Here is a 25,204-nt window from a genome sequence, read left to right on the forward strand (position 1 = left end):
CAAAAAGCTGACGTTTCGAGCGTTAGCCCTTCGTCGGATTATTAAAGAGTTTGTATAGTGGTTTCGTTGGACTTGCTTTTGAGTTCCGTAACTGTAAAGTTGTGTGAAATAATCTAAGAAATAAAGTCTTACCTTCATAGAGAGTAGTCTGTGTTGTTCTCCTCGCGATGTGAGGCCGTTTTGATGTGTTTTCATATGTTTTGGCTTGAAACACATTAAAACGGCCTCAAATCGCGAGGAGAACAACACAGACTACTCTCTATGAAGGTAAGAATTTATTTCTTTGATTATTTCACACAACTTTACATTTACGGAGCTCAAAAGCAAGTTCAACTAAACCACTATACAAACTCTTCAATAATCCACTGTGAAAGAGCCTGTGACAGAGCTTGGGCTACCTGTGCGTACAGCATGTCTTTTATCTTGACAATCTTTGGCTCGAACTCCAAGGTCACTGTTGAGGAAAAAATGAACAAATGATCTGATAAATTGTGATATAAACGATCTCGAGATCAAAGTACCGGCTGTTGGATCGTGCTCCCTGTCCTTAGCACAAGACAGGATATCCGCTCGTCATATGAGCGTAAACAATTGACGGATTTGTCATTTGAGAGGAAGGGCAGGAAAAACGCAGATGAAACGTGAAACGAAACTCGACCCTTAGAAAAACAGCATGCTTCACTGACACTTCCGATCAGTTCACGGTAGTCTACGTTTGGGTGACAAATTTTCATGTTGTTGCAAACGCTGCAGAAATGTCGACGTTGATCGTGGATTTCTCTGGTTCAACGTCCTCTTTTTGGCGTGTACTCTTCGTTGCCGTTCTTGTCCTCTGTTTGGCTGGGAGTGGCTTAACTTGCCCAGAGAATTGTCTATGTTACCGGACGCATGTCGGACCAACTGTGCGCTGTAACCATCATTCTTTGTCAAGAATACCCAATGTCCCAACTTCGACTGTTGTGTTGTAAGTAGCGCTGTAATTGTCTTTGTAAACGCGTGCGAGCTGTTCGCCAACACAATGAACTCACTGTTTAACTTGGTGTCATTTTGGATATTTGTTTAAAAGGCTTTGAGAGGATTTAAGCACAACGTGAATCTCTTATATCGTGAGTCAGTTTAGCATATATGTTCCGACAGCATTTGGGTTCCTTCCAAATGCGATAAAAGATCAACTATGTTTTACATTTGTTCCTTAAAACTGCAAGCCATCGCCGAATTGTGGGCTTGCGATCGCTTAATCCGGTAAAATTTGCGGTTTTTATCGTTGAAACTCTGACGGCGATTCAAAGAAAAGACAATCGTTGGTCTGCCCTATTTCAAAGTTTGAGTGAATTTCGTCTGACCGGCGTCAGGATAATTACCGCAAAGAGGCACACGAAAAAAGTTTATTTTATAGATTTTTGATAACATAACGGCTTAGCATGAACACAAACATATGCCCGCCATGGTAAATTTCAATCCAGCAGCCTTCTGACATTGGAGATTGGCATCTCAAATCATGTAGACGCCATGCTAAGTCATTAGAGGCATTTAGTTTGATCAAATCTTTCCAAATCGAAACAGTGACGATTTCATTACATGTCCGCTTAGGCTCGACTTCAGACTAGTTAATCCACATCTTTCAATCATTAGATTTGCTTTACGAGAGACAATTAGTTTTGCAATATTTCATCGAAAAGATCTGCTTCCACCGCAAGAATTTCGTGACAGTTCTCGAACAACCCAATGTCGAATAATGCTGGAGATTTTTTTTGTCAATTCCGAAAAAACGCACTTTTGGACCCACGAGTTCTCAAAATACGTGAGACATAAAACGTTTGATGAAAAATTCTTGGTTCCATTATTTTGAAATCAAGAGAACAGCGCCATTCCTCTATTTCGTGACATGTCACGTATTTAAGTGTTTTACTGCCATATGGTACACAAGACAGCCACTTTTCCATCTTTTTTTTAGAGTTTTCGAAGAGTATTTTATATTGCAAATAGATGTTTGAAGTCAAGTGCTCCGTTTACAGGCCCTTCAGGAATGAAGAAGCGATTTTAAGCATTCAACGCCTTTCTTTGTCAGACCGGAACAATTTGGCACTACGGCGCTGCGCCAATTTTCTCTCAATGAAACGTTAAGTAAAAAATATGCATTCCTGTGATGTATTGTGTTGGATTTGAGACTCGAGAAGTTAAAAAAACTTTATCAAGGTAATGTAAAGGTCGGAAAAGTTATTTAGTTTTACTTGACAAAGATGCTACCAGTAAGATTGTAAGTGTTTCCTCCTTTTGACTGCTCGCTGGAACAAGGGGAAACAAATTTTGATTTAGTTCTATTTATGCTTTGACTGCTAGATGCTACTACTTTCTCTAAATAATACGCTTGTTTTGCCGGTGAAAGTAAAGTTCTGCCTAAATTACCAAATCCGCTTCGATTCCGTCCCTTCCATGGACAGATTGTGTCTGAAAGTATATGTAGACAACACTTTTATGACTGAGCCAGCAAATAAAACATCAAGCTGTTTAATAAAGAGCTTTTTGGTCGCGCTAAAAAACATTTCTCGTTATCAGTTTAAACAATTGGCTTGAGCTTTATTTAGCGTAGTGTTCATTACTACGCAGATCACTCATGTATTAATTTATTAATCCACAGTTCACAGGTATGGTTTTTATATATTCACAGCCATTCAGAAGTAATTGCAATGTCTAGTTAGCCACACGTGCTTTAGTAAACGTTTAGACCATGCTTGATGTTTGTTGAATTGGAATCTTTTCTGGTTTTCTTGTCAACTTCCTGCCATCAACGAAACTACGTTTTGAACTGATCACCTTTTGTTGTAAACCAACCTTAAAGGATAGGCTTGTCAGTTGTCGCTTTGAACCACAAAAATGTAGGGGATCTCATAGTTTGCGATTGAATTCTACCCTCAAAGTTGAAGACTGGCTAAAATATTTCGAGTGCGACTTGGTTTGGGATGATTAAAGTGCTGTAAAAAGTAATTAAAAAACATGCTTTGTCGACTTTGGTGCGGTTTGATGGAGCATTTCCAAGATTGGTATACCACAGGAAAAATCATCTTGAAACCATTGTAATTTCGCCCCACTCCTTTACGTAAGTAATGCCTTTAAAAGGATATACCGGTACTTTCCGAATTGTTTCTAAATTTGGCACTTTTCTATAACCTTGCGCTGGACATCTGAATACTGGAATCAAAGTTAAGTCCTCTGTGCCTATTTCAGCTACTTGCTTGTGATTCTTAGTGTTCTTTGCTGAGTTGGTAAGATCCAATTTGAATAACCGAAAAAGTTATTATCATATAGCTAAAACTATGATTATTATCGGAGCTACAATCTTCAAATAAAGTGATTTCAGATTGCTTGATCTCACAAACATCTAGGAGTGCTCAAAGGAGCCAATCCTCAAAATAGCCGCTCCCCAGCCTCAGTTGAACTAGCTGGCAACTTTTTCGAATAGGTACGAATCTAGGCTGTGAAGGAATATTTCGGCGAATATTTGTCAGGTATTTTTGCTACAGTAGTAGAACTTCAACTATCCAACTCTTTCCTTCTAATGTTATTTTTCTCACCTATTTACTGCTAGTAAATAACATTCACACTTTAATCCCTAAGAGTTACTGGCATTTCATTTCTCCTTCCAATATCACCCTCGAATCAGACATTACTGAGGTCAGGAGAATAAAGGAAATGGTTGTGAACTTAAAAAGCTCTTGATCGTTCGAGAAATTCTCCTTGTAAGTACCATAGATAACGTATAGAGAACAGTATGGAGAACCTGCATACTGATAAGTATGAAGGGTTAATTAGTAACGAGGGTCATCGTGCTCTTTTACGAGAAGATTTTGTGAAACACGCTCACTCGCGGGCTCCAGCCACGAAAAAGGCTGGCATCTTGTTACTGCGCGTTTGCTACGCAGGACTGTAAATTATGCGCAGAGAGGATGAGTATTGAAAATAAATTAGTGACCGTGATGATTCGATTTAGCACCCTCGTTCCATTAAGCGCCCCCTCTCTAATAAGCGTCACCTCGTATCTCTTTTTGTTAATAAGTGTTCTCATTCGAACAAGCGTCTCTAGACCGAAAAACGTATTGTTAGAGTCTATGGACATTGAGATCAACCGTGCTTTATCTTCCTTAAATTGCTCACTTAAAGCCTCATCACAAAAACACTTGTCTTCCTCTTAGTCTGAACAAGTATGTCCAGGTGAGTACACAGTTACTTCAAACGAATCATCATCTTAAGAAATCAGGCTTAATTTTTCTGCGCCAGAGCAGGGAGGATGCGTGCGTAACATTCTTCAACCGAAATTACTCTTCTTCCGACCCACTATGATAGTTAGTGCCGCGTTGTGCATTCACAAGACCATATGCCCTTAGGACAGGAGAAACTGTGTCTGTACCTGCCTCTCCAAGATCTAATAGATTTGGAAATTTTTGCACCATCAAATACCAGAATCACGTTTAAAATACCGAATTACGATTCGTCTTAATACTCATAGCATTTTATATTTACATAGTATTCAATATTTGCATTTAATTGATATCTATAATAGTTATATTTAGGTGTAACGTAGAAGTATTTGTCATTAATGACCCGCCTTGTAATTCAGTGTATACTGCAAAAGGGTTAAATAAACGATCATTATTATTATTATTATTATTATTATTATTATTATTAGTTTTAAATAATAATAATAAATTTAAATTTATTATTATTATTATTATTATTATTATTATTATCTCTTCTTAAAATTTTGCCATGATTGCTTGGCTCGTAGTTCTAGCCAGGAAGGATCCAGGGATAACAACAAATCAGTTTTCCAGTGTTTTCATCCTTTTTAAATAAACATCAGAGCCTTGTTTCTTGCACTCTGCTGTTTCTCAAAAAAGAAATAAGCGCCCTGTCCCATTAGATGTGCCCTATCCCTAATAAGCGCCCTGTTCCGGATTGGTGCCCCCCTTGCGGTACCCAAAAGGAAATAGGCGCCCCGAGCGCTTTATCTAATCATTACGGTAATGCTAGCCCTTTTATTAGGTTACCATCCAATCTTTCGTTAACGAGCACCAAGTTTTCATCATATTGTTTTTATTATTATCATTATTATTATTATTATTATTATTATTATCATTATTATTCTCCATTCATATTATAACAGGTTTCTAGGAATTCTGGCTGATAGTTTCTAAAGAAACTGTTTGGGACTGTTTGATATTCTGTCGGGTTCTATAAATCGCAGCGATTTCAGAATCACGATATGCGCGAATAAACATCAAACAGTTTTACATGAATTTCTGGTCAATGTGCAGACGCTTATCGTTATCAGCTTAAGATGGCTAATGTCTTTAAAAATAATCCAAGTTAATGGACAAAACTTTTTTTTTTCTCTCAATGCAGAACTTAAACGCGACCAATTCTTAAATGTACTTTAATCCTTTACTCACCTGAAAAGTCAGTTTACATATTCCCTATATTGTTCTTCGTATATTTCCTTTGTCGCTGACAAGGAGAATTTGTTTAACAATCAAGAGCTCTTTTAGTTGGTGATCATTTCCTTCATTCTCGTGATCTTAATGTGTGATTCAGGGGGTGATATTGTCAAGAGAAATTAGACGCTAGTCACTCTAAAGAGCCAAAACGTTAACTGCACTCAACCTGTTAATTAATCCAGGAGACTGCCCGCTCCAGTTGAAGAAGCTGCATGATATACCATCCAAACTTTATTTCATACTTCGTTCACCTTGATGGTTCTTCAGACATGACTTTGAATCTGAACTTTTAAAGAGCTGTTCATGTTGTTTTGCTATACAACGTTTGTTCACCGGCGTTGTTACATCGTAAAAAAATTGCAAAGCCCGGCATGGGGAGTGTTGGATTCAAATTCACATGAAATCCGAACACCCGTGAAAACTGGCTTAGGATAAAACCAAAAACAAAAAAGATATTTTAAGAGATTGAAATATCCCTCAAAATCTCTTTATAGTTACTCATGTGCGGTTTTCGAGGCGGTAATATGAATTCTATATATGTCTATAGCTTCTTCCATGCAAGCCTGTGGTTTAACCTTTTAAGCTGTGAGGTTAACTCAACAATTCCTCTGAGGGCATGTCACACATTTTTCACGCCTGTTAAAGAGTGAACTAATTAAACGTCTTGTTAAAAATCCCTATTTTTCAGACCTACCTACCTACCCACGCAAATTTATTGGAAGAAAGGTCAACAAAAAACAGTAGTTGGTGAACTCACCACCCAGGTTAATAATCGCTCATGCTTCAGATTAGAGAAAGAGGATTATGCTACTTGAGAGACATGTCACTAAGCTGTGGAATTAAAAAGATTTACAATGGCTGTCTCGAGACTACTCTTATCCTTGGGAGAAGATTTATGAAAAAAAAAAAATTTTTATAATCTGGACGAGTTCGGAGACAGCACGGGGAAAAAATTCATTCAGATTTTGCTTCCTTTCCTCCAATCCTTAAATCAGCTCTGTAAAGAAAGGGAAATTTTATTATGTTCACAATGACCTCAGTTATTTTTACTTAAGTATGCAAAGCAGGCGCACAGTGGTTCAAATTTTTACTGTCTGCCTTGTTGCTTAACCTCTTGTCTTGCGTGATTTAATCACCCACCGCATTTAGTGAGAGGAATGCTCAATTGTGCTTTTAACGTTTTGGCTCATAAAACGCTAAATTTATAGCACACAGTGTTTTAACTCTAAACGATGAAAATCCTGTTGTTTTCTGCCATAAATGGAAGCTTTAGACATCCTACATCCAAACTGAAATAAAATATAATAGCATTGTATGTAACAGAGCGTGTTATTTCGAAGATTTCACTATCACGTCAAGTTCAAAAATAACCAAAGAGCTCATTATAATCTCATACAGATTTGAACGCAGATAAACTGAAAAGCATTTTTTAAAAAGCTAATCTCTTGGATAACCTCCATTGATGTCTTATTTGGGCAAGGCAGACAAATTTAGCCCAATGCTGTTTGTTGTAAACTGCGTGAATGAGTCGCACCATTTAACTATTTTGCCTAAGCACTTCTTCTTTCTCAAAATTTTTGATCCTTTGGCTTTCAAGATCAAATTAATAGTCCTTCTTACTTAATACTATACTTTTCCCTGTATGTTAGACAGGGTATTTTGGTCTTATTCCAAAATAAACCCTTTAACTGATAACCTTGTCTTTTCTCAAACCTATTTACAAGATTAGCCTTTAGAATTGCAAAGAGAAGATACGTGTCAATCACTCGTTGGAGTTAACGGGTTAAGCAGAAATTTAGCTTAATTGAAGTATTTGTGTCAAGACATTTCACAATTTTAAAAATTGCTTGACTAAACATAACACAACCCGCCTTTCAAGCAAATGATCTGTTTAGAAATTGTCCCTTATGGCTTCCATAAAATTCCTTCTGAATTACATAAGAGAACTTTGTGTTTGATCATATCAAGGTAACATCTCCAAGCTGATAAGCTTGTCTATTCACATTATCTGTTTTCCTCAAGACGTCGTGAAAATGTTGGAAGAGGCCACTTGTAAATCTTTTCTTTAAGTCAAAGCACGATCAAGGGCATTAAGCACGCAAGACCTGCCCGGGAAAACAAAATTTCAAACGGATCTGACAGGATTTCGAACTTCCGTTCACTTAACTTAACCTCATTGCTGTCGTATTCTCCTCAAGCGGTATATTTGATAATTCGCAGCTTTGTAAGGTATTAGAAGTCAAAGTCCATATATAGTTTTTTTGTTAAAGTCAATGGCACCCGCCCATTTAGGAGACATAGACTGCACGCCCATTAAGTCTAAAAAGGTATTAATTTGCATCGCAACTTCTTGAAATTCTTTTTGTTGCCTGCGTCGCAACCATTTTTCGAAACGAGGGAGAAGGAATATTCAAGTTCTTGTTTTTGTGGCTCTTCATAACCTTGTGCATCTGGTTTTTTTTTATTGACACGCGCGAGTGTTTCTTAAAACCCCTCGAGTCACGTAGACCAAAACATGTTTTTTTATATATATATATTTTTTTCCTTGTGTGTAGGTTGTTATTACTGCAACGGTTGTCTCTTTGGGCCGAGTTCCAAGCGATTTAAGTTCTAAAACCGTTAATAATACTCAAAGAAGACAAGCTCTTTAACCCTTAAGCTCTTAGGAGTGCCTAACATAAAACTTTCCCTTGCAATTAATCGCAGACAAAAGTCAACAGCTGAACGCCATTATTGAAGGCCTGTGTATAAAATTTGGGCTCGTTCGTGTCGAGTCACGAATGGCCGTCGAGGTTCTAAGGCGCATGCGTGAGTGCAAGGTTTTTCACTTAAAAGCTCCAAGCACTAGTAAAGCATAAGAGAACAATGTTTGAAAGCAGTAACAATCTTCTTGCGCCTTTCAGTTTATTTTTTCGTGTCTTCGACATGCCCAATTTCTTGTGCGCTTGAATTTTCTTGCGTAAAAAGCGTTAGACTGTGCCTAAAATTTTACCATTACGAGCGCCTGAGTACAACTTGATATGTTTCTTGTCTAAACATGACACCAGATTGTTTCAACTACAAGTGTGAAATGTGCAGCTGCTAGCAGGGAGAGTAACAAATCAGATCTCAATTGAGATTTCACCACAAACAAAATCACTTGATTCAAGCTGCTTTTTTAAGTGAAGTCCAAGAAAAATAGCAATTACTGATGTGAGCCATGCTTTAATAATAAGAAAGAAAGAAAAAAAAAGGTGGGGGAAGGAAGAGCAATTTTTTACCAGACCTGTGCAAAGTTTTACAACTGCCAATCTTCTGTGGAAACAAATCCACTGTACTCAAAGCATCTTCTGAAACCCAAACCCTCCAGTATAAGCCACGTAATTTTCTCATTTCTTTTGTATATTTCTTTTCGGTCAGGGATTTGAGATTCAACAATATATCGGTAATCAGTAATGGAGACCTGGCAGAGTTGCGACACCTCACTACACTGTGAGTATCTTCATCATTCAGTATTTCAATCATTTTAATTTGACTTTTTTTTGTCGTTGTTGTTACAATTGCTGCCCAATTTATGGCGTACTTATTGCCCTTTTTTATTACTTCCGACAGATTCCTTAGTGGTAATAACATTCAAATTATTGAGCCAGAGGCCTTTGTAGGATTAGCATCACTGAAGTATCTGTAAGTAGCCACCTTATTGATATTATGGACTTTATGAAACCACGACGGCGACGCCAAGGAAGACTTCGATTAAAAAATGAATTTCTACTCTTGGTTAGAATTTCAAAAATGGCTGCAGGAGCTTACTGTCTCATACAGCGCCTCAGCTCAACTTCAGCATGACGTATAAAGTAGCCGTTGAGTTCCAAATGGAAATTAAAATAATTTGCCGTCGCGGTTTTGGTTCGCAGACGACGCAAATTTTGGCGATTACACGTTGTTGTTTTGCACAGGACGGATAAGAAATGTACAAAGTTCCAAAACGCACGTGCTGAGCTATTTTTTCTGCCAATTAGATGTCTTGTTTTTCCACGTCCTCGTTGCCGTCGCCGACGTGGTTTCTTAAGGTCCCTAATATCATCTAGTAATCTTGAAATAGTTCATGCATTACCATCTAACTGCAAATAAATAAGTTAAAATGGTAAAATCTGTACCCAAGCCTATTGGCTCTTTCAGGGGCAGCTTATCCTGGTTTCCGTGTGGCATGAAGCGATTAGGATAATTACAACTGCCCCTGGGTGGGATGTCAGTCCATCGCAAGGTTACCCCACCCCCTCCCCCCAGAATATGGTCAGGCCTTTTCTGATAATTCATCGGTACCCATTCATACCCTTAGGCCCAGAAGTTCGTAAGCCGATGAGCCCTCACCCAAGGTTAAAATTTAATCCAGGTTTCTTTATGTCTTTATTCAAACGCCTTTTTGGGTTAATTTTGCCTTGTTATTTTTAGAGCATTCAATCATCAAATTGTAGACAAAAATAATTAATGAAGATTTCTTTCAAAGCTTTTAGATCTAAAAAAAATCTGCAGTAACTCTAGGTTATCTTTAACCAGCTAGGAACAACCCCTCCCTCCCTCCCTCCCTGGGTGGAGAGAGGCATTGTGAGATTGAACTGTTTACCAACACAGCACATGACCCCGCCAGGTCTCGAACCCAAGCCCTCTCGACCCGGTGTTCAACACTCTAACCATCAGGCCGCTGTTTTTCTGTAAATATATACATGACTGTATTGAATTATTTCTTCGCAGATATTTGTTCAATAATAAACTTAAACGGATACACGAGAATGCATTTAGTGGGCTCCGTTCTCTTGAACAATTGTAAGTAGAGCGAATAACACACTCAGAAGTATATTTGTTTAAGCTTCCAGGTTTTTCAAGGTTACAAATTACCGTACTGTAAATGAAATTATCGAGACACTGTTTCGTTGAAGGGGTCGTGTTTAGATCGTTCTTTTTCTTCCATTAGGAATTATAACATAAGCAAAGTAAAGCGCGCGCTCTGATTGGTGAATTTAGCGTCCCCCATTTGCCCATGGTGCATGCTGCTGACGTCTTAATTCACGCAAACTTGATATTTGATTCAAGGGTTATTTATTTCATTTATTTATTTACAAGATTTACCGACAGGCAGGGACACCGCAACAGCTTTGCGCCAATCACTGCGGGCCCAGTAACCCACCATCCCACCCTAGGGGAGGACATCCATCACACAGTAATCTCGTGCGTGGGAAATTAACGTCCCCAACCCCTACCCCTGCAGGAGACGGGACCTCCATTTATTCGTCCCTATCCGAGAAGACTAGAATATCTAACCGTTTCTTGATATTATAGAAAGGCAGCATATTCTTCTCAATTATTTTAAGACCTTGAGTGTTGGTCCGGCCGGGGCTCGAACCCTGAACCTCCCGCACAACAGTCCAGCGCTCTATCCATTGAGCTAACCGGGAGGCGATTAATGATGTAACAATGTTTACCTTTCGCAGATATCTACACTTGAACGAAATAGAAGATATTCCTACATTCACTTTCAATGATCTCACCGCTCTTGAACGATTGTAAGTTCAAGCCTTGTGATTCAGTTGTATTGCATTTATTTATTGTTATTGATTGGTTCTTCTGATTTGGTTCTCAATAAGTTCTTTCATGTTTGACTAAAAAGAACTCATGTTACTTTTCAGATATCTTCATCATAACCGCCTGAGATCTGTTCCAAGGGGACTATTTAAAAATCTGGAATCATTAAGAAGACTGTAAGTTGGGTTGTTTAAGTTTAATCTTTGCTGCTGAAAGGAACAGGGGTACGCTTACGTAAGTTCGTAAAACTTATATTTATTCAAGACCAACGAAGGTTTCATGGATTTACTTTAAGTACTGCAAGTCTCTGTAAGTTGATAGTGTTAAGTTTGATATAGATCTCAACCACGACAACTTAGATTTACCTAAGAACCACGAGAGTCTCGTGGATTTACTTTGTAATCTGCCATTCTTAGTGAGTTCATAATGTAAAGTTTGACATGGTCCTCAACCACGACGTACATTTTCTAGTTTGTCATATATCGTAGAGATTACGTCGCATTTCCATTTGTGATAGCCGTTCGCGGTCTCTCTTCATTGGATCCACCGGCGGGGAAACATAAGAACAACACAGAGTAGAAAACGATGTGAATTGTCTATATTCATTTTTCAAAGGAACGCATGTTGGGCTATGTAAGCTAACAGTGCGTTGATGCCTATTTGTGAACCAGAGTAGATTAATGCTTACGAAAGGTGAATTATCGCAAAATGACCTAATCACTTCTCCCTGAATAATCTTTAGATTGGTTTATCATACTAACGGTATCCGTGACTGGTCTAGAAAACACGTGGTACAATCCTGGCCCCGGTTGTTCGAAGGATGGATAACGCTATACACTGGATAAATCTCTATCCGGTGGGTAGCGCAGTACGTTTTGGTAACACTTATGCGCTGGATAGCGATTTATCCGTTGGATAGTGATATCCGCCCTTTGAACAACCGGAGCCTGATCGATAAGATGTTGAACGAAAGCTAGTTGCTTCTTAGTCTCTCGTGTTGCCCCGTACTTTAGGCAGCTGTCGTGTGTTTCATTACTTTGAGTTTTCATTGATCCTTTTGGAAAATTTCCTTTGTATTAATTGTCCGATGATTGTTATGACTTTGGAGTCGGTTTAACGGCATCCAATAGGATTAAGGGCAAAATCGTGTTTTTTTTTTGTTTTTTTTTTGCTCTACCAAATAGAATTTCAGATTTAAAAGCCTTTGTTGCCCGCGTAGGCACAAGCCTATCGAAAATAAATTGAATCAATTGTAAGATTGCTAGATTCTTAAGCCAGGATATGGTTGTTGTTAACCTCAGCCGACTCGACTCCAACCCTCTAAACTGTACGTGTGATATGCTGTGGCTTGCTCAGCTGCTAAAGAGGACACCAAACACGGAGACAGCAGCTACTTGTGGTGAACCACCCCACCTTAGAGGGAAAGCCTTAGTCCGCCTTACTCCTGAGGACGTCAACTGCAGTGAGTCAGTCTGGTGTACTTGTCCGTATGTGTACTAAAATTGGCTATTTTTCATTTCTTCCCCTCGGAGATCTTGGCAAAATCTTAACAATTTTTCTTTATTTTGCGCTGATAATATACCCACAGGCGTAAATGGGCTCACGGAAATGTTCTTTTTCGAAGCGCAATCTCAGGACTATTAATTTTTAAGGAAGAAGAAGCGTGGACGGGGAGGGGGGGGGGTGAGTTATTGAGTTTCTCATGAAAGACAAAAGACAGTGAGTTTCCAAGAAAAATGTTCTATAGTCTTGCTTTCAAACCGTTTCTACGCTGCTATTTCGTTGCTTCTCTCTAAACTTTCTCTTCTGCAGAATCTGACGATCTATTGTAAATATCTGGAAATGGGAATTTAATAGAAATCTAGGATTTATTCGTGAATAGTTTTCAAGCAAACACGGGGCCAATTCTCTGCAGACAAGGGACGTAGGGAAAATTATCATGATGCCAGCAAGAATATGTCTTTGAACGTTTTAAAAATATATTTCCATAAAAAAAGGTATTTCTCCGTACAGACATAATGATCTGTTGTCTCTATCACCAGTACCACCATCGTTTGTAAAAACACCAACCAATATAGAAGTCTCTGTGCGAGATCGTCAGGTGCTGTTCAGATGCCTTGCCACAGGCAACCCAAGACCTACCATAACATGGCGGAAAAACGGCAAGCTTCTAAAGCCAGATACGCGTCACGTGATGAGCGAGAGCGGCGCGCTAAGCATCATTGATCCTAAATTTGATGACGAAGGGAGTTATGAGTGCGTGGCAGAAAATTCTGCTGGGGAGGTCGTCAGCAAGGCGGCACTCAATTATTTTGGAGTCGAAGGTACAAATAATTCTCTGTGTCGGTAGAAGTAGCTATGATTTTGTAAGGATATTCGTGAAGACTATTTCACCCTCTCTCCAGCTAAAAATTGACTTTACTAGAACTCGCCCTTTTCGGTTTCCTCGGGAAAGGCAACCCTTAATTGCTTTCATAGTGTTTTCCTCTCGAAAACCATCCCTGAACCGGTGATAAATTAATTTTCTCCACGTTAAATCTGAAGGATTTGTATAATTATTCTGCAGCTGCTATCTGAGCTGACAACTTGTCGTGTTCAATCCTAGCTCCGCCATTCCTTGTCCAATATCCTCATTCCAAGGTAGAATCTATTGAAGGAAATCCAGTGACTCTCACCTGCCGCGCTCGCGGTAATCCTAAGCCTGCTATCCAGTGGAGTAAGGAAGGAATATCGCTGGCCTATGATCCTCATTACAGAATCTTACCATCCGGGGATTTGTACATCCTGGAAGTGCGCGTCGTTGATCATGGCATGTATAGATGTCGCGCAGCCAACAGAGTTGGGGCTGTGGCAGCGACAACCAGATTGATTGTGACAGGTAATAGGAGACATCTAAGCAAAAAAACGTCTTTCTTTCGTCTTAGCGGCGTGTTTACCAACCAGGATCTTGAACGAGAACGGTTCATAAGTCACGTGCCGAAGGCGATTAATTGCTTTCGAGAAAGCGAAACACGAAATGCAATTGTGCGTACTTGTTTGTTTCGTTCGTTTTCGCTGCTTGCTGTTTAGGTGATCAGCTGGGGCAGAATGTAAGATAATTTTGAAAACAGATCCCATAAAGATGTTTATAACGCTTTTTTCCGACATTTCGCCAACTAACAATGTACTATGAGCGATGCAACACATAGTGTTTCTCTGATTTTTTTCTACCTTTTATTTAGCTCAACCAAAATTTACAACAAGACCCGCAAATACTGAAGTATTAGAAGGAAGTACGGCTGAGCTTAATTGCCGAGTCACCGGTCACCCAGTACCAGCCATCGCCTGGACCAAAGATGGCGACCGACTGCCATCACCGCACCGACATATTGTCCTGCCATCCGGGACTTTACGAATATTATTTGCATCACGTCGAGACCGGGGACAGTATGAATGCCAAGCGATCAACATTATCGGAGTGAGACTGGCGAGAGCATTTCTGACAGTGAAACCTCGAGGTTAGACAAATGGCAGTAGTTACGATTACTTGGCAGAAGGCAGTAGAGCGGAGCATATCCCAGGGATATCCCAGGGAATTTCACCCCAGAAACTACTGAATTTCTTGTGACTATTGAATGGTTTATTTTGGAGACCAGGCAGAAGTTGTCAAAGTTCAAGTGCAAACAATAAGCATTCACAACGCTTGTTCTTTACTCATACACGTAATCTTAATAATGACTTTTTTATTTTTATTTTCTCTTTATATCTCATTAGTTCCTCCCTCCATTGTGGAATCCCCTACAGACATCATTGTGACCGCTGGTCGAACAGTTGAAATTCGCTGTTCGGCTTATGGCGCCCCTAAGCCCATTATAACGTGGATCAAAAACAATGTACATATCACAGAAGCGAACAGGTACTCTGTGAGCAAATCCGGGACCTTAAGCATCCGGGATGTTGGAAAGACTGACGAAGGGCGTTACGAATGCGCAGCACGTAATAGCATTGGGGCTGCGTCTGCGCAGATGACACTAACTGTACAGAGTAAGATTTATCCTGATTCTTACCTTCGTTCACTCGTGTATTTATCATTCCGAGGAATTTTTGAGCGACAAAATTCTACCTTCTTAACTGAAAACTGTACAAACATTACGACAGGATATAGCTGGTTGGAATAGCGTCGGTCAGTTTCTTCAGTTTTAGTTTCTTAGCTCGCCTTTTATCCCCCACCCCCACCCTCCCTCCCCCCCCCGAAAGCAACATGCACAATTGCACAATGCCCGTCTGTTTGTCAAAAAAAAAAAAAACAAAACAGTAAAATGTTGTGGTTCAAAAGATGTTGTATGATTGCCTAGGAAAAAAACTTGACATATTTTTCTGAGGAAAGTACCTACACTACTGGAACAGATCAAGGAGATGATAAACCTCCAATTATAAAGTAGGGGGAATACCAGGCGTGTTTCTGTCGGGGAACGCTGACGACTTCGATTCTCCCCTATTTAACTTTACCCATGCAAACCCAGCTCTTTTCAATCTAACCTTTGATATCGTATGTGTCCTTCCAATTTAATTAATTTCGTGATGACGTTTCGCCCCAAAATGGGTCTAATTCCTTTAAGGCTTGTAAGGACTGGTATGGCTCCTTCATTTAATTTCCTCCGTTTGCCTCAAACCGAACATGAATATTTTCTGAATTTTATTTTACTGTTGATTACGTAATTCCTACCCCACCCCCTCCCCCTCCCCCCACATTTTTCTATTGGAAAAAGTGGGAAGCGTGGCTGTGCTCGTTTACAGGAGAAGAAAGATTTAACATCACAAAAGCTGCCACTTCCACAATGTGCGCGCCTTACTCGCGCGTGAAAATCATACACAGTAAAGAAACGGATTGTAGGACAAGGGAGTCTTACACTATGTTAGAATAGAGTTAGAATTAACTAGGAGTCTTACCTTTCAGTTCCTTCGAATGAAAACCGCATTGGCATTGATGTTATCAACAGAACGATTGGTATAGCCAGGGAAAATGTGAATAGAGCAATAAACGCCAGCATTAAAATGCTGTTTTCCTCTTCACAACCACGGAAACCAAGCGATCTTCTGGCTTTGTTTCGCTTTCCCTCACCTGCGGCACAACAGATCGCTAAGTCCGCCGAAATCTTCGAACGCACGATTCAGCTCGTCCACGAGCACGTCAAAGAAATGGACAGGGTGAACATAAGCAATGACAAGTACAATTTCTTCCATCTGCTGTCTCCAGAACATGTCAATGTTATTGCCAACTTGTCTGGATGCAGCGCGCATCGCCGAATCAACAACTGCTCTGACATGTGCTTCCACCTCAAGTATCGCACGATCGACGGTACATGCAACAACTTGCAGCATCCCATGTGGGGAGCCTCGCTGACACCATTTAAACGTCTACTAAGTCCCGTGTACGAAAACGGCTACAACACGCCAGTGGGTTGGCAGGATACGGAGGGTCACCCAAGCGCGCGTCTCGTGTCTACAGAGCTTGTGTCATCCAAAGAAGTCAGCGAAGATGAACTCTTCACTCACATGGTGATGCAGTGGGGACAGTTCCTTGATCACGATATTGATTTTATTGTAACTAGTTTAAGCACGCTAAGGTTCAGCGATGGTCTTGACTGTACAAAAAATTACGGTTTTTGTGATAATCAGCCGCCATGTTTTCCTATCTCAATCCCGGCCAACGACAAGCGCATCAATAATAACGGGCATAAATGTCTGCCTTTTACTCGTTCGAGTGCAGTGTGTGGCACGGGGATGACGTCCGTGTTTTTCAGTGCTGTCACTCCACGGGAACAGATGAATCAAATCACCTCGTACATCGACGCATCGAATGTTTATGGCTCATCAGAAGAGGAGGTCATGAACTTACGAGATTTAGAAAGCAGAGGACTTCTTAAATCAAACTCTAGCATCGGCAGTGGAAAACCTTTGTTACCCTTTAACCGTGACACTCCAATTGAATGCCTTCAATCCGAAGACAGCCCTGTCCCATGTTTCCTTGCGGGAGATTTCCGTGCAAACGAACAGCTTGGTCTGCTGTCGATGCACACGATATGGATGCGCGAACACAACCGCATTGCAAAGGAGCTGGGAGAGTTGAATCCCCACTGGGACGGGGATAAAGTGTACCACGAGGCACGTAAAATAGTGGGGGCCGAGATGCAACATATTTCCTACACAGAATGGCTCCCTAAGGTTCTTGGCCCTCAAGGAATGGCTCTCATGGGGACCTACAGTGGATACGAACCTAACATTGATGCGGGGATCGTAAACGCTTTTGCAACAGCAGCCTTCAGGTTTGGTCACGGACTAATCAATCCGATTCTTTTTCGTCTCAACTCTTCCTTTCAACCAATCGAGAAAGGAAACATTCCTCTTCATAAAGCTTTTTTCTCACCCTATCGGCTGGTCACTGAGGGCGGAGTAGACCCAATTTTGCGCGGGCTCTTTGGGAGGGCCGCCAAGAGTCGAGATGACAAGCACCAGCTTATAAATTCAGACCTCACAGAGAGGCTCTTTGAAATGGCTCACGAGGTAGCCCTCGATCTTGGTGCCCTTAACATACAGCGAGGACGGGATCATGCTTTACCAGGTTAGTGAGATGATATCTTTTGCAGACCTGCCTCACTTTACCGTCTCAAAAGGAAATGTTAATTATTGTGATAAGCAGTCTGCCGGGTAAGTGTCACATAAAACTGGTGTATGGTCTATTTAGGTTAGTGTTAAAGCATGCAACCAAGATTAAAACAGTTTTTGCTGTCTTCATTTCATTCTTTCTTTTAATTTTTTTTTTTTGTAACTTACTAGCCTTCTCATAATTGGCTTGATAACCCAGTTTATCAATACGCTGCCCTATTTTAACTGGAATTCCATTGCTTCTTCTAAATATTTCCTCAATCTTCCCTCTCACGAACTCTTAATATGTGTAACTAACTTCGGCGAAATTTCTCGTATAAAAAAGGCGACAAATGAACTGCTTAAAAAATCAACTTTCTTGTCTTTAATTCATCCTTCTTCGATTAATTTAAATTATGTATGCCGGTATAATTTGTAAAAAAGAATATTGTTGACCTATTTCTTGCAGGATACAATAGTTGGCGCGGTCTTTGCAACCTTTCCGTGGTAGAAACCTTTGACGATCTTAAAAACGAGATTGTGGATGACGATATTCGCGCCAAGTTGAAAGAGCTATATCAACATCCGTCAAACATCGACTTATGGGTAGGAGGACTCCTGGAGGAATTGGCACCTGGTGCCCTTGTGGGACCAACTTTTACTTGTATCATTGCTGAACAGTTTAGACGAACAAGGGCGGGAGATAGGTAAGGAAGAATTTGCATTTTTCTTTCGAGCGAAGTGCTCTGCGCAGACTCCTTTCTTGAATAGTAGCTTGTTATAGGGGTTATCTAAGATATCGATAAACTGACTGAATGATTAGTGACCTAGAATAACTCAGTTTTTTTTCTTAGTGATGCAAATGACAAAAATAACAACGCATGGGTTTTGTATGATTTAACTCATTATTTCCTAATTATGAGAAATATGTGGAAGGTAACAAGGAAAATTGATCTTAAAGATCACGGTGGTGAAAAAATCAATCGGAAAGCGAATGGCCGAGAGAAAGCAATGCTTAAACCATAATTTCTCTCTCGGTTTCCGTAAGGCCCACTGAAATCTCACACTATGAAATCTAACTCACAACTCCTGCAGCCAAGACCTTTTAAGTCCTTTTACTGCATGAGGAAAATCCCTTTATCTTTGCAATAAAAGGTAACTCATTATTAAACTTCACCTCTGTTACAAGGTGCTCTGTCACATTTTATCCATTCAAAGAAATTTGCCGAAATGTTTTGAGTTCTTCAATTGGAATCCATGTAAATCCTTGCCATTTTTCAATCTTCCTCCCTTCTTCCTTCTATAACACTATCTGTTTGGAGTTTGTCCCCGTTGGCAAACGATTACTTCAGTTTTTCACGATATTCAAAGACGTCTGTTTACGACGCAGAATATTGCCACGGGCTCCCTTTCACTGGCATGACGTCATTTAGAAAAATACTCTGACCTTACTTCCTGAAAGTCAGAATATCTAACGTCTTTCCTCCTCCATCAGATTCTGGTATGAAAGCCCATCCACCTTTGATCATTCTCAGTTGATTCAAATCAAGCAAACCTCGTTGGCCAGCGTGTTATGTGACAACGGGGATGCTATTGACCGGGTTCAGCGGGACGTTTTTCTCCGCGCCACCTACCCCGAGGGATATGTGTCGTGTTCCTCCATTCCCCGTATGGATCTCCGCATGTGGAAATATTGCGAGCATGGTTTGTATCAAGTCACCTAGATAATGTAACCTCATATACGTTTTTCGCGTGGGACTGGGACTTAACATGAACTGATGTACTTCTTCTTTGAAATTGTTCCCATGGCTCTACTCTTATCACGTTGATGTTGCAATGAGTTCTTTTTACCACAATTGGCAGTAATGTAACTACCTGATTGGCCAATTTGCCGTTATTGATAAGAGTACAGAGAGCACTGCTCGCTTCAACGTGTCACGCAACGTATCACGCAATATGTCACGCAATATGTCACACAACGTGTCATACAACGTGTCACGTACTGAAAGAATGGTTTAATTGGACGTTGATATTGCGGACAGCCTCGTGAGTCCACAACATTTTGACCACTGTAATGAAAAACATCGCTGTCGAAAAGAGTACAGACCACGCTAAACCATTGTCGATGTGTTAAATTTATTTTATTTATTTTTCAAGGTCTACTAACACAAATCACAAAATTCACAGTACTAACATTTTAAAATATCCAACATGGCGCGCTGGCTATAACTTACATCACCTGCTTTCACGCACACAACAATGATCCTTAAAACGCTTTACGTTCTTACATACAGAAGGAGGGTAAGTGCCGGAGTGGTATTAGGACAGAGTAGTGTCCAGCAATATCGCCACCTTAGCTTTCTTAACTTGATTTGAAGACCTGCTAACTACGCATTCCAATCGATCAACAGGCCATTGCTCCACCCCAGATAACACCCCCACGTTAAGCAACCATATTCAGGGGCGTCTGTTTAAGCGATCAGTGGAGGAATATCCCTCTGAAACCGAAGAGCAAAAATTCGAGGAGGAAGAAGAAGAACATAATGAGCCGAACATGGATGAAGAAGAAAAGCTTGTCATGTCGCCGACCGGGGACGAAAAAGAAGATGGAATTGAAATTCCTTCGGAAGAAAACATCTCGAGTTTAAAGAAAAGAGTTCAAGTTCTTGAAAATACAGTAGCAAACATGGCTAACACTTTGGCCAGATTAGAAGACGCATTTAACAGTCTTCAAAAACGGGTGAGTGCCTGTCCTGAGAAGTTGTGTAAGAGCTGATTCTAAGCACCATAATGAGAAAAGTATCATGCGTATTATACGCGTGTTAAACGTCTAAAAGACGTGTGCATCAAGTCATGATTTGAACCAAGATTGCGTCCGTCCCCTGCTTGGCCCGTAAACGTGTGAATTTAGTATTAGACTTAGTGCTTCATCAAAATTAGGGTTTTTTTTAAAAAATCCATTTGGCCATCATCTTAAAACGTATCAGTTGAGATGTTTTATCCGTTTGTGACAAGCGTGGAACAAAGAAAAAATTCTAATGTCCTACGAGGAATCGAAACTCAAACCTTCGGATTCCGCGCCTTGACGTTGTGCAATTGAGCCGCCGAGACTTAATGGTGGGTAAGGCCACTTCAAGGTTCAAATGTTATACGCCTCGTGTGAGTCATTAGAATAGGATGGCAAATTATAAGCTCTATGATGAAGTTTAGAAAGATGATTTTTCGTGTTCTCCTGATCGTGTCAGAAAGAAAAAAAAAAGGGTTCAAGCGTTCTCAGTTTTGGCAAATAAGACGGCAAGCGAGTGAAAGTTGGAATATTGAATAGTTTTGTACTTAAAATATTACTGCTCGTTTTACTTGTAATAGAAAATTTAAACTGATTTGTTGATTTTTTTTTAAACAGGTGGGAGAAACTAAAGAAAAAACAACAACGAAAGAAAAAAGAGGTTGTGGAGTTGTTCAAGGCATAGCTCGTCAAGAGGGTGAAACGTGGCAAAAAGATGTTTGTACTCGTTGTTCATGCAAAGTAAGTGACTTTGTTTTCGTTATCTTCAAATTCAGAGCAATCACTTTATTGTGTGATGCAGAAGACCCTCCTCATCTTCTGTTTTTGCTGGTATTGCTGTGTAATCTTCTGTTTTTGCTGGTATTGCTGTGTAGTTTGAAAATGTTCTTCTGGACTCCTGTATTTGCCGTGATTTGCGGTTCGTCTAAAACTTTTCTAGGTATTACCATCTGTACTTGATTTAATTATTAATTTATTGATTTATTGATTTATTGATTTAATCGCTTCGCCAACCGGCAGGAACACCGCAACAGCTTGCGCCAATTACTGCGGACCCAATAAACCCACCCATCCCACCCCAGGGGAGGACATCCATCAGACAGTAATCTCGTGTGTGGGAAATTAACGACTCCTATCCCAACCCGGCAGGAGACGGGACCTCCATTTATTCGTCCCTATCCGAGAAGACTAGAATATCTAACTATTTCTTGATGTTATGGAAAGGCAGCAAATTGTTCTCAATTATTTTAAGACCCTGAGTGTTGGACCGGCCGGGGCTCGAACCCTCGACCTCCCGCACAACAGTCCAGCGCTCTATTCATTGAGCTAACCGGGAGGCGGTTCATATTATGTGCTACTCTACCTTTATAACGTGTTATTTATATGACACGAAGATGATATTTCATGGCCTCGCGTGGATGCGAATTATATCTTCGGATGATAGATAAACCCTCCGACCAGGGTGATTAAAGTCAGTTTAAGGTGATCATACCCCAAGTTGTGACCTGTAAAGAGTAAATACCGCTTAAACTGAGAGGAAAAGGGAGGGAGCGGTGGGAGGGGATTTTCATTATGCTTGCAGATATCAAACTGGCATCAAAAGAAGTGAACCTTTGTTTTGTTTAGGACGGAGAAGTTCAGTGTAATGAAGAAATATGCAAAGAGGTTTTATGTGAGGAATATGACAAGGATGATAATGAATGCTGCCCGCGTTGTGTAGGTAAGTTGGAAAAAAATTAAAAAAAAGGATTGAGTTTTCTTTTTATAAGGAGAGGTTTTTAGGTAAGCGATCCTTGTCTTTCAGATAGGCTGTCAATTCTAAACGGTGTGAGGCTAGTCATAACCTTATCGTGAAAATTCGTCAAAATTGTTAAATCCGCCGAGCTGCTGTTGACTAATATTCGTCAAAACCGTTAATTCTTTGCTTTGCCGAATTTGTCTAAAATTCGCCAAAAATCGTCAAATCCATGAACATTCACTCGGTTTCACGAAATTTCGTCAAACCTGCCAGTTTCGTTATTACGTGCGTTCCTGGACACAAGTATCTTTATTGTGATGAATCGTTTACAACTTTACTTCACGCTGTGATAGAGGAATAGTATATCAAAGAGCTTTTACTTAAAACACAAACACCAAAACAAATGAACAAGTGGCCAGGTCTGTGTTTACAGCAATTTACTTTATGACTGAAGAGAAGACAAAACCGTGGAGCGAGCGATCTATTTACAACCTTATCAGTCCTTTCTGTAAACGTTTGTTTAAGAAATTACTGTATTTAATATTTCATTCCTTTGATAGAGTGAAACTGTCAGCTTCGTTTTTCAAGTGTGTCATGGTGCATCAGCGGTCACCTATGCAGTTACCATGGAAACTCTCTGGTCTCTTATAGTAGCTAAAGAAAGGCTATAAGTGAGATTGAACTAACTCAAGCGACCACTCAGGCGGACTCAGGCGTTTATTTTAACAGTAGATTCATTACTTGCTTGCAATATGCTGCGATGCCATAGGCAGATATATTTCTTCTTTAAGGGAAATCTTAGGAGTTTTTATGAGATCAGATAACATAAATTGCGACGCTGTTTTGCTAAATCATGATGATGTTTTTGACGATACATTTTAACAATCAATTATATTTTGTAAATTTTTTCAATTGGTTTTTTTTATAAGATGTATACTTCGGGAATGATAATCATGTTTTCAAATTCTTTTTTCCGTTTTGTCATTTTTTTCTCTTGAATCAGTGAGATTTCAGTGGAGCTGCAATACTTTTTTCTCCCTTCGGTAAATATACTGCGTGGGTTAATAGTGTTAATCGCGTGCGCTAATTGGCCAGCTGGGAAGTGATTATCAAACGCTATCCTCCTCTGAGGTGACAAAATCGCGCTTCAAGAGTTTAATTCGCGATCATACTTCTAAACAAAACTAAGACTTTTTAGTGATTCTGTGGTACATACAAAAACAATTATTCCCCTCCGTGTGGGTAAGGGGTAGATATTCACCTCTAGGCTTTGCAGCTGGGTAAATTTCCTCCATGTTTACCCTCTCTTCGTTGAATAACTGTGGACTGTAATCTAGTGCACGTATATCAAAGTCGTCTGTGTCAGAGACGCATTGAAGAGGTGCATTATGCGCACAGTCTTACAAGCATATCACCTGGGCACTGGTAAGCACTGCATGAGGACCACCATGTAAACACAGCCTTTGGTATACAAGCAAATTCTCATTGGCCCGGCTGGAAAAGCGGCAACCTTGAGCAGCGGGAAAGGCGCGCGTCTCGAGCTCGTTCCTCGACGTTTATGTCGCAGCACTGATTAAGAGCCTGCTCGCAAGGTGTTCTTAGAATACAGGCTACCATTATTTTAAGTTTACCAGGGTTAACTTATTCTGCAGAACAGTGGTCTTTTATTGCGTTTTTCGGATCAGCAGAGGTAAACGCAATGCGCGAGACGCGCAAAGTAGCCCCTCCCCTCGCGTGTAATTCGTTTACCACTCACGCTTGACTCACATTAAATTTTGTCCCTGCTCGCCCTGCGCTGTTCTCCCCCTACCCACAGGCTAAATTAATAGATCGTCTATTCTGTCATATTCGTCTTGTATTTCTCTCCTACCTGAGACGCGTTACGCATTTCCAAAATTGACCCAATAGACGTGCCTAAATATGGCCAACTACTTTGAAATTCCGAATGAAAGGAAAGCTTACCAGTTGGAAGGTCGGTTTTTGGGACGAGCTTTTCCTTTTCCCAAAACGGACCTCATGTCATATGAGAAATACAATTACACATATATATCTTATTAACCAAGCGCGAGGGCCGTACTGGGAGAATATCGGCCCGAGGTCTAGACAGCACGGACCGAGCGCAGCGAGGTCCGTACAAAAAAGACCGAGGGCCGATATTCTTCCAGTACGGTCCCGAGCAAGCTTGGTTAATAAGAGATTTATTATACGACTGAATTTCAAAGGGACACAAGTGCGGTATCATCCGGGACAGTGCCCGGTCCAATACTGAGAGAATATTGACCGGCAATAGAGCATTTTGATTGGCTGATTTTAGTTATTGGCCCTCTGACAGCCCGAGTCGTGTAATAAATAGGGTTTACTACTTCTCATGTGTCACGTGTTTCAAACGTTTCATGCAGTTTTGTTTGATTGAAAAATATCAATAAGTTATTTTTTCAATGACTCGTTACCATGGGCTTTTTAATTCTTGTAAGCATAGGACATCAGAGTCAACTCTTAGCCCTTAAGCCCCCTTGATCTCATCAGTAATTCTCCTTACCGTCTGCCATACAATTGTTGATGTTTGTTTGGAGAATTTGGTATTGGATCAACTAATAATCCCCTTATGGATATTTTGCTTTATTCTCATCACTTGTCTGCTAGATATTGTATTGATATTGTAAGGAGAAATTCTGTCTTGGTCATTCTTCGGGATTAAAGGGTTAAGAGAAAGACAATGAAATATTGACCAGAAAAATTCCTATATAAAAAAAAAACTTCGTCAATTTAAAGTTAGTTTCCTCTTTCACTGCAACCTAGACTTATTGCTCTGCTTTAGCTTACACCAGCTTTTCTATTTGCATAGAGTTGGAGAAATTAAGATGTTTCAACATCAGTAAAATCTTTCATCTTGTGCCTAGGCAGGGTCTCCATTTCAAACAGGGGGCTTTTGGTTTAGAAATGACCTTTATTATAATCATGGAATCAAATGAAAGGTTGATTAAAATGGTTGGTACAATTACACAA

At 40.1% G+C, this 25,204-nt stretch overlaps 1 protein-coding gene across 1 annotated transcript; it reads left to right on the top strand.

Annotated features, from left to right (window-relative positions):
* Window positions 1-645: 645 nt before the first annotated feature.
* Window positions 646-25,204, top strand: LOC111336303 (peroxidasin). Its single transcript, XM_022942375.2, has 18 exons — window positions 646-964; window positions 8,892-8,963; window positions 9,084-9,155; window positions 10,224-10,295; window positions 10,961-11,032; window positions 11,156-11,227; window positions 12,353-12,513; window positions 13,094-13,375; window positions 13,657-13,929; window positions 14,273-14,548; window positions 14,805-15,074; window positions 15,988-17,652; window positions 18,145-18,382; window positions 19,171-19,379; window positions 20,087-20,415; window positions 21,079-21,201; window positions 22,087-22,180; window positions 22,759-25,204. Exons 1-18 carry the CDS (start codon window positions 756-758, stop codon window positions 22,761-22,763), a joined length of 4,494 nt encoding a protein of 1,497 aa, XP_022798110.2. The 5' UTR covers window positions 646-755; the 3' UTR covers window positions 22,764-25,204.

Source organism: Stylophora pistillata, chromosome 13 (genome assembly GCF_964205215.1).
Source record: "Stylophora pistillata chromosome 13, jaStyPist1.2, whole genome shotgun sequence".
NCBI classification, from domain to species: domain Eukaryota; kingdom Metazoa; phylum Cnidaria; class Anthozoa; order Scleractinia; family Pocilloporidae; genus Stylophora; species Stylophora pistillata.

Excerpts from the sequence above, each read along its gene's own strand:
- LOC111336303 (XM_022942375.2), top strand. The coding sequence starts at position 756 with ATGTCGACGTTGATCGTGGATTTCTCTGGTTCAACGTCCTCTTTTTGG. Across the intron at positions 965-8,891 it reads CCAACTTCGACTGTTGTGTT|GGATTTGAGATTCAACAATA; the intron begins GTAAGTAGCGCT and ends CTTTTCGGTCAG. Across the intron at positions 20,416-21,078 it reads TTAACAGTCTTCAAAAACGG|GTGGGAGAAACTAAAGAAAA; the intron begins GTGAGTGCCTGT and ends TTTTTTAAACAG.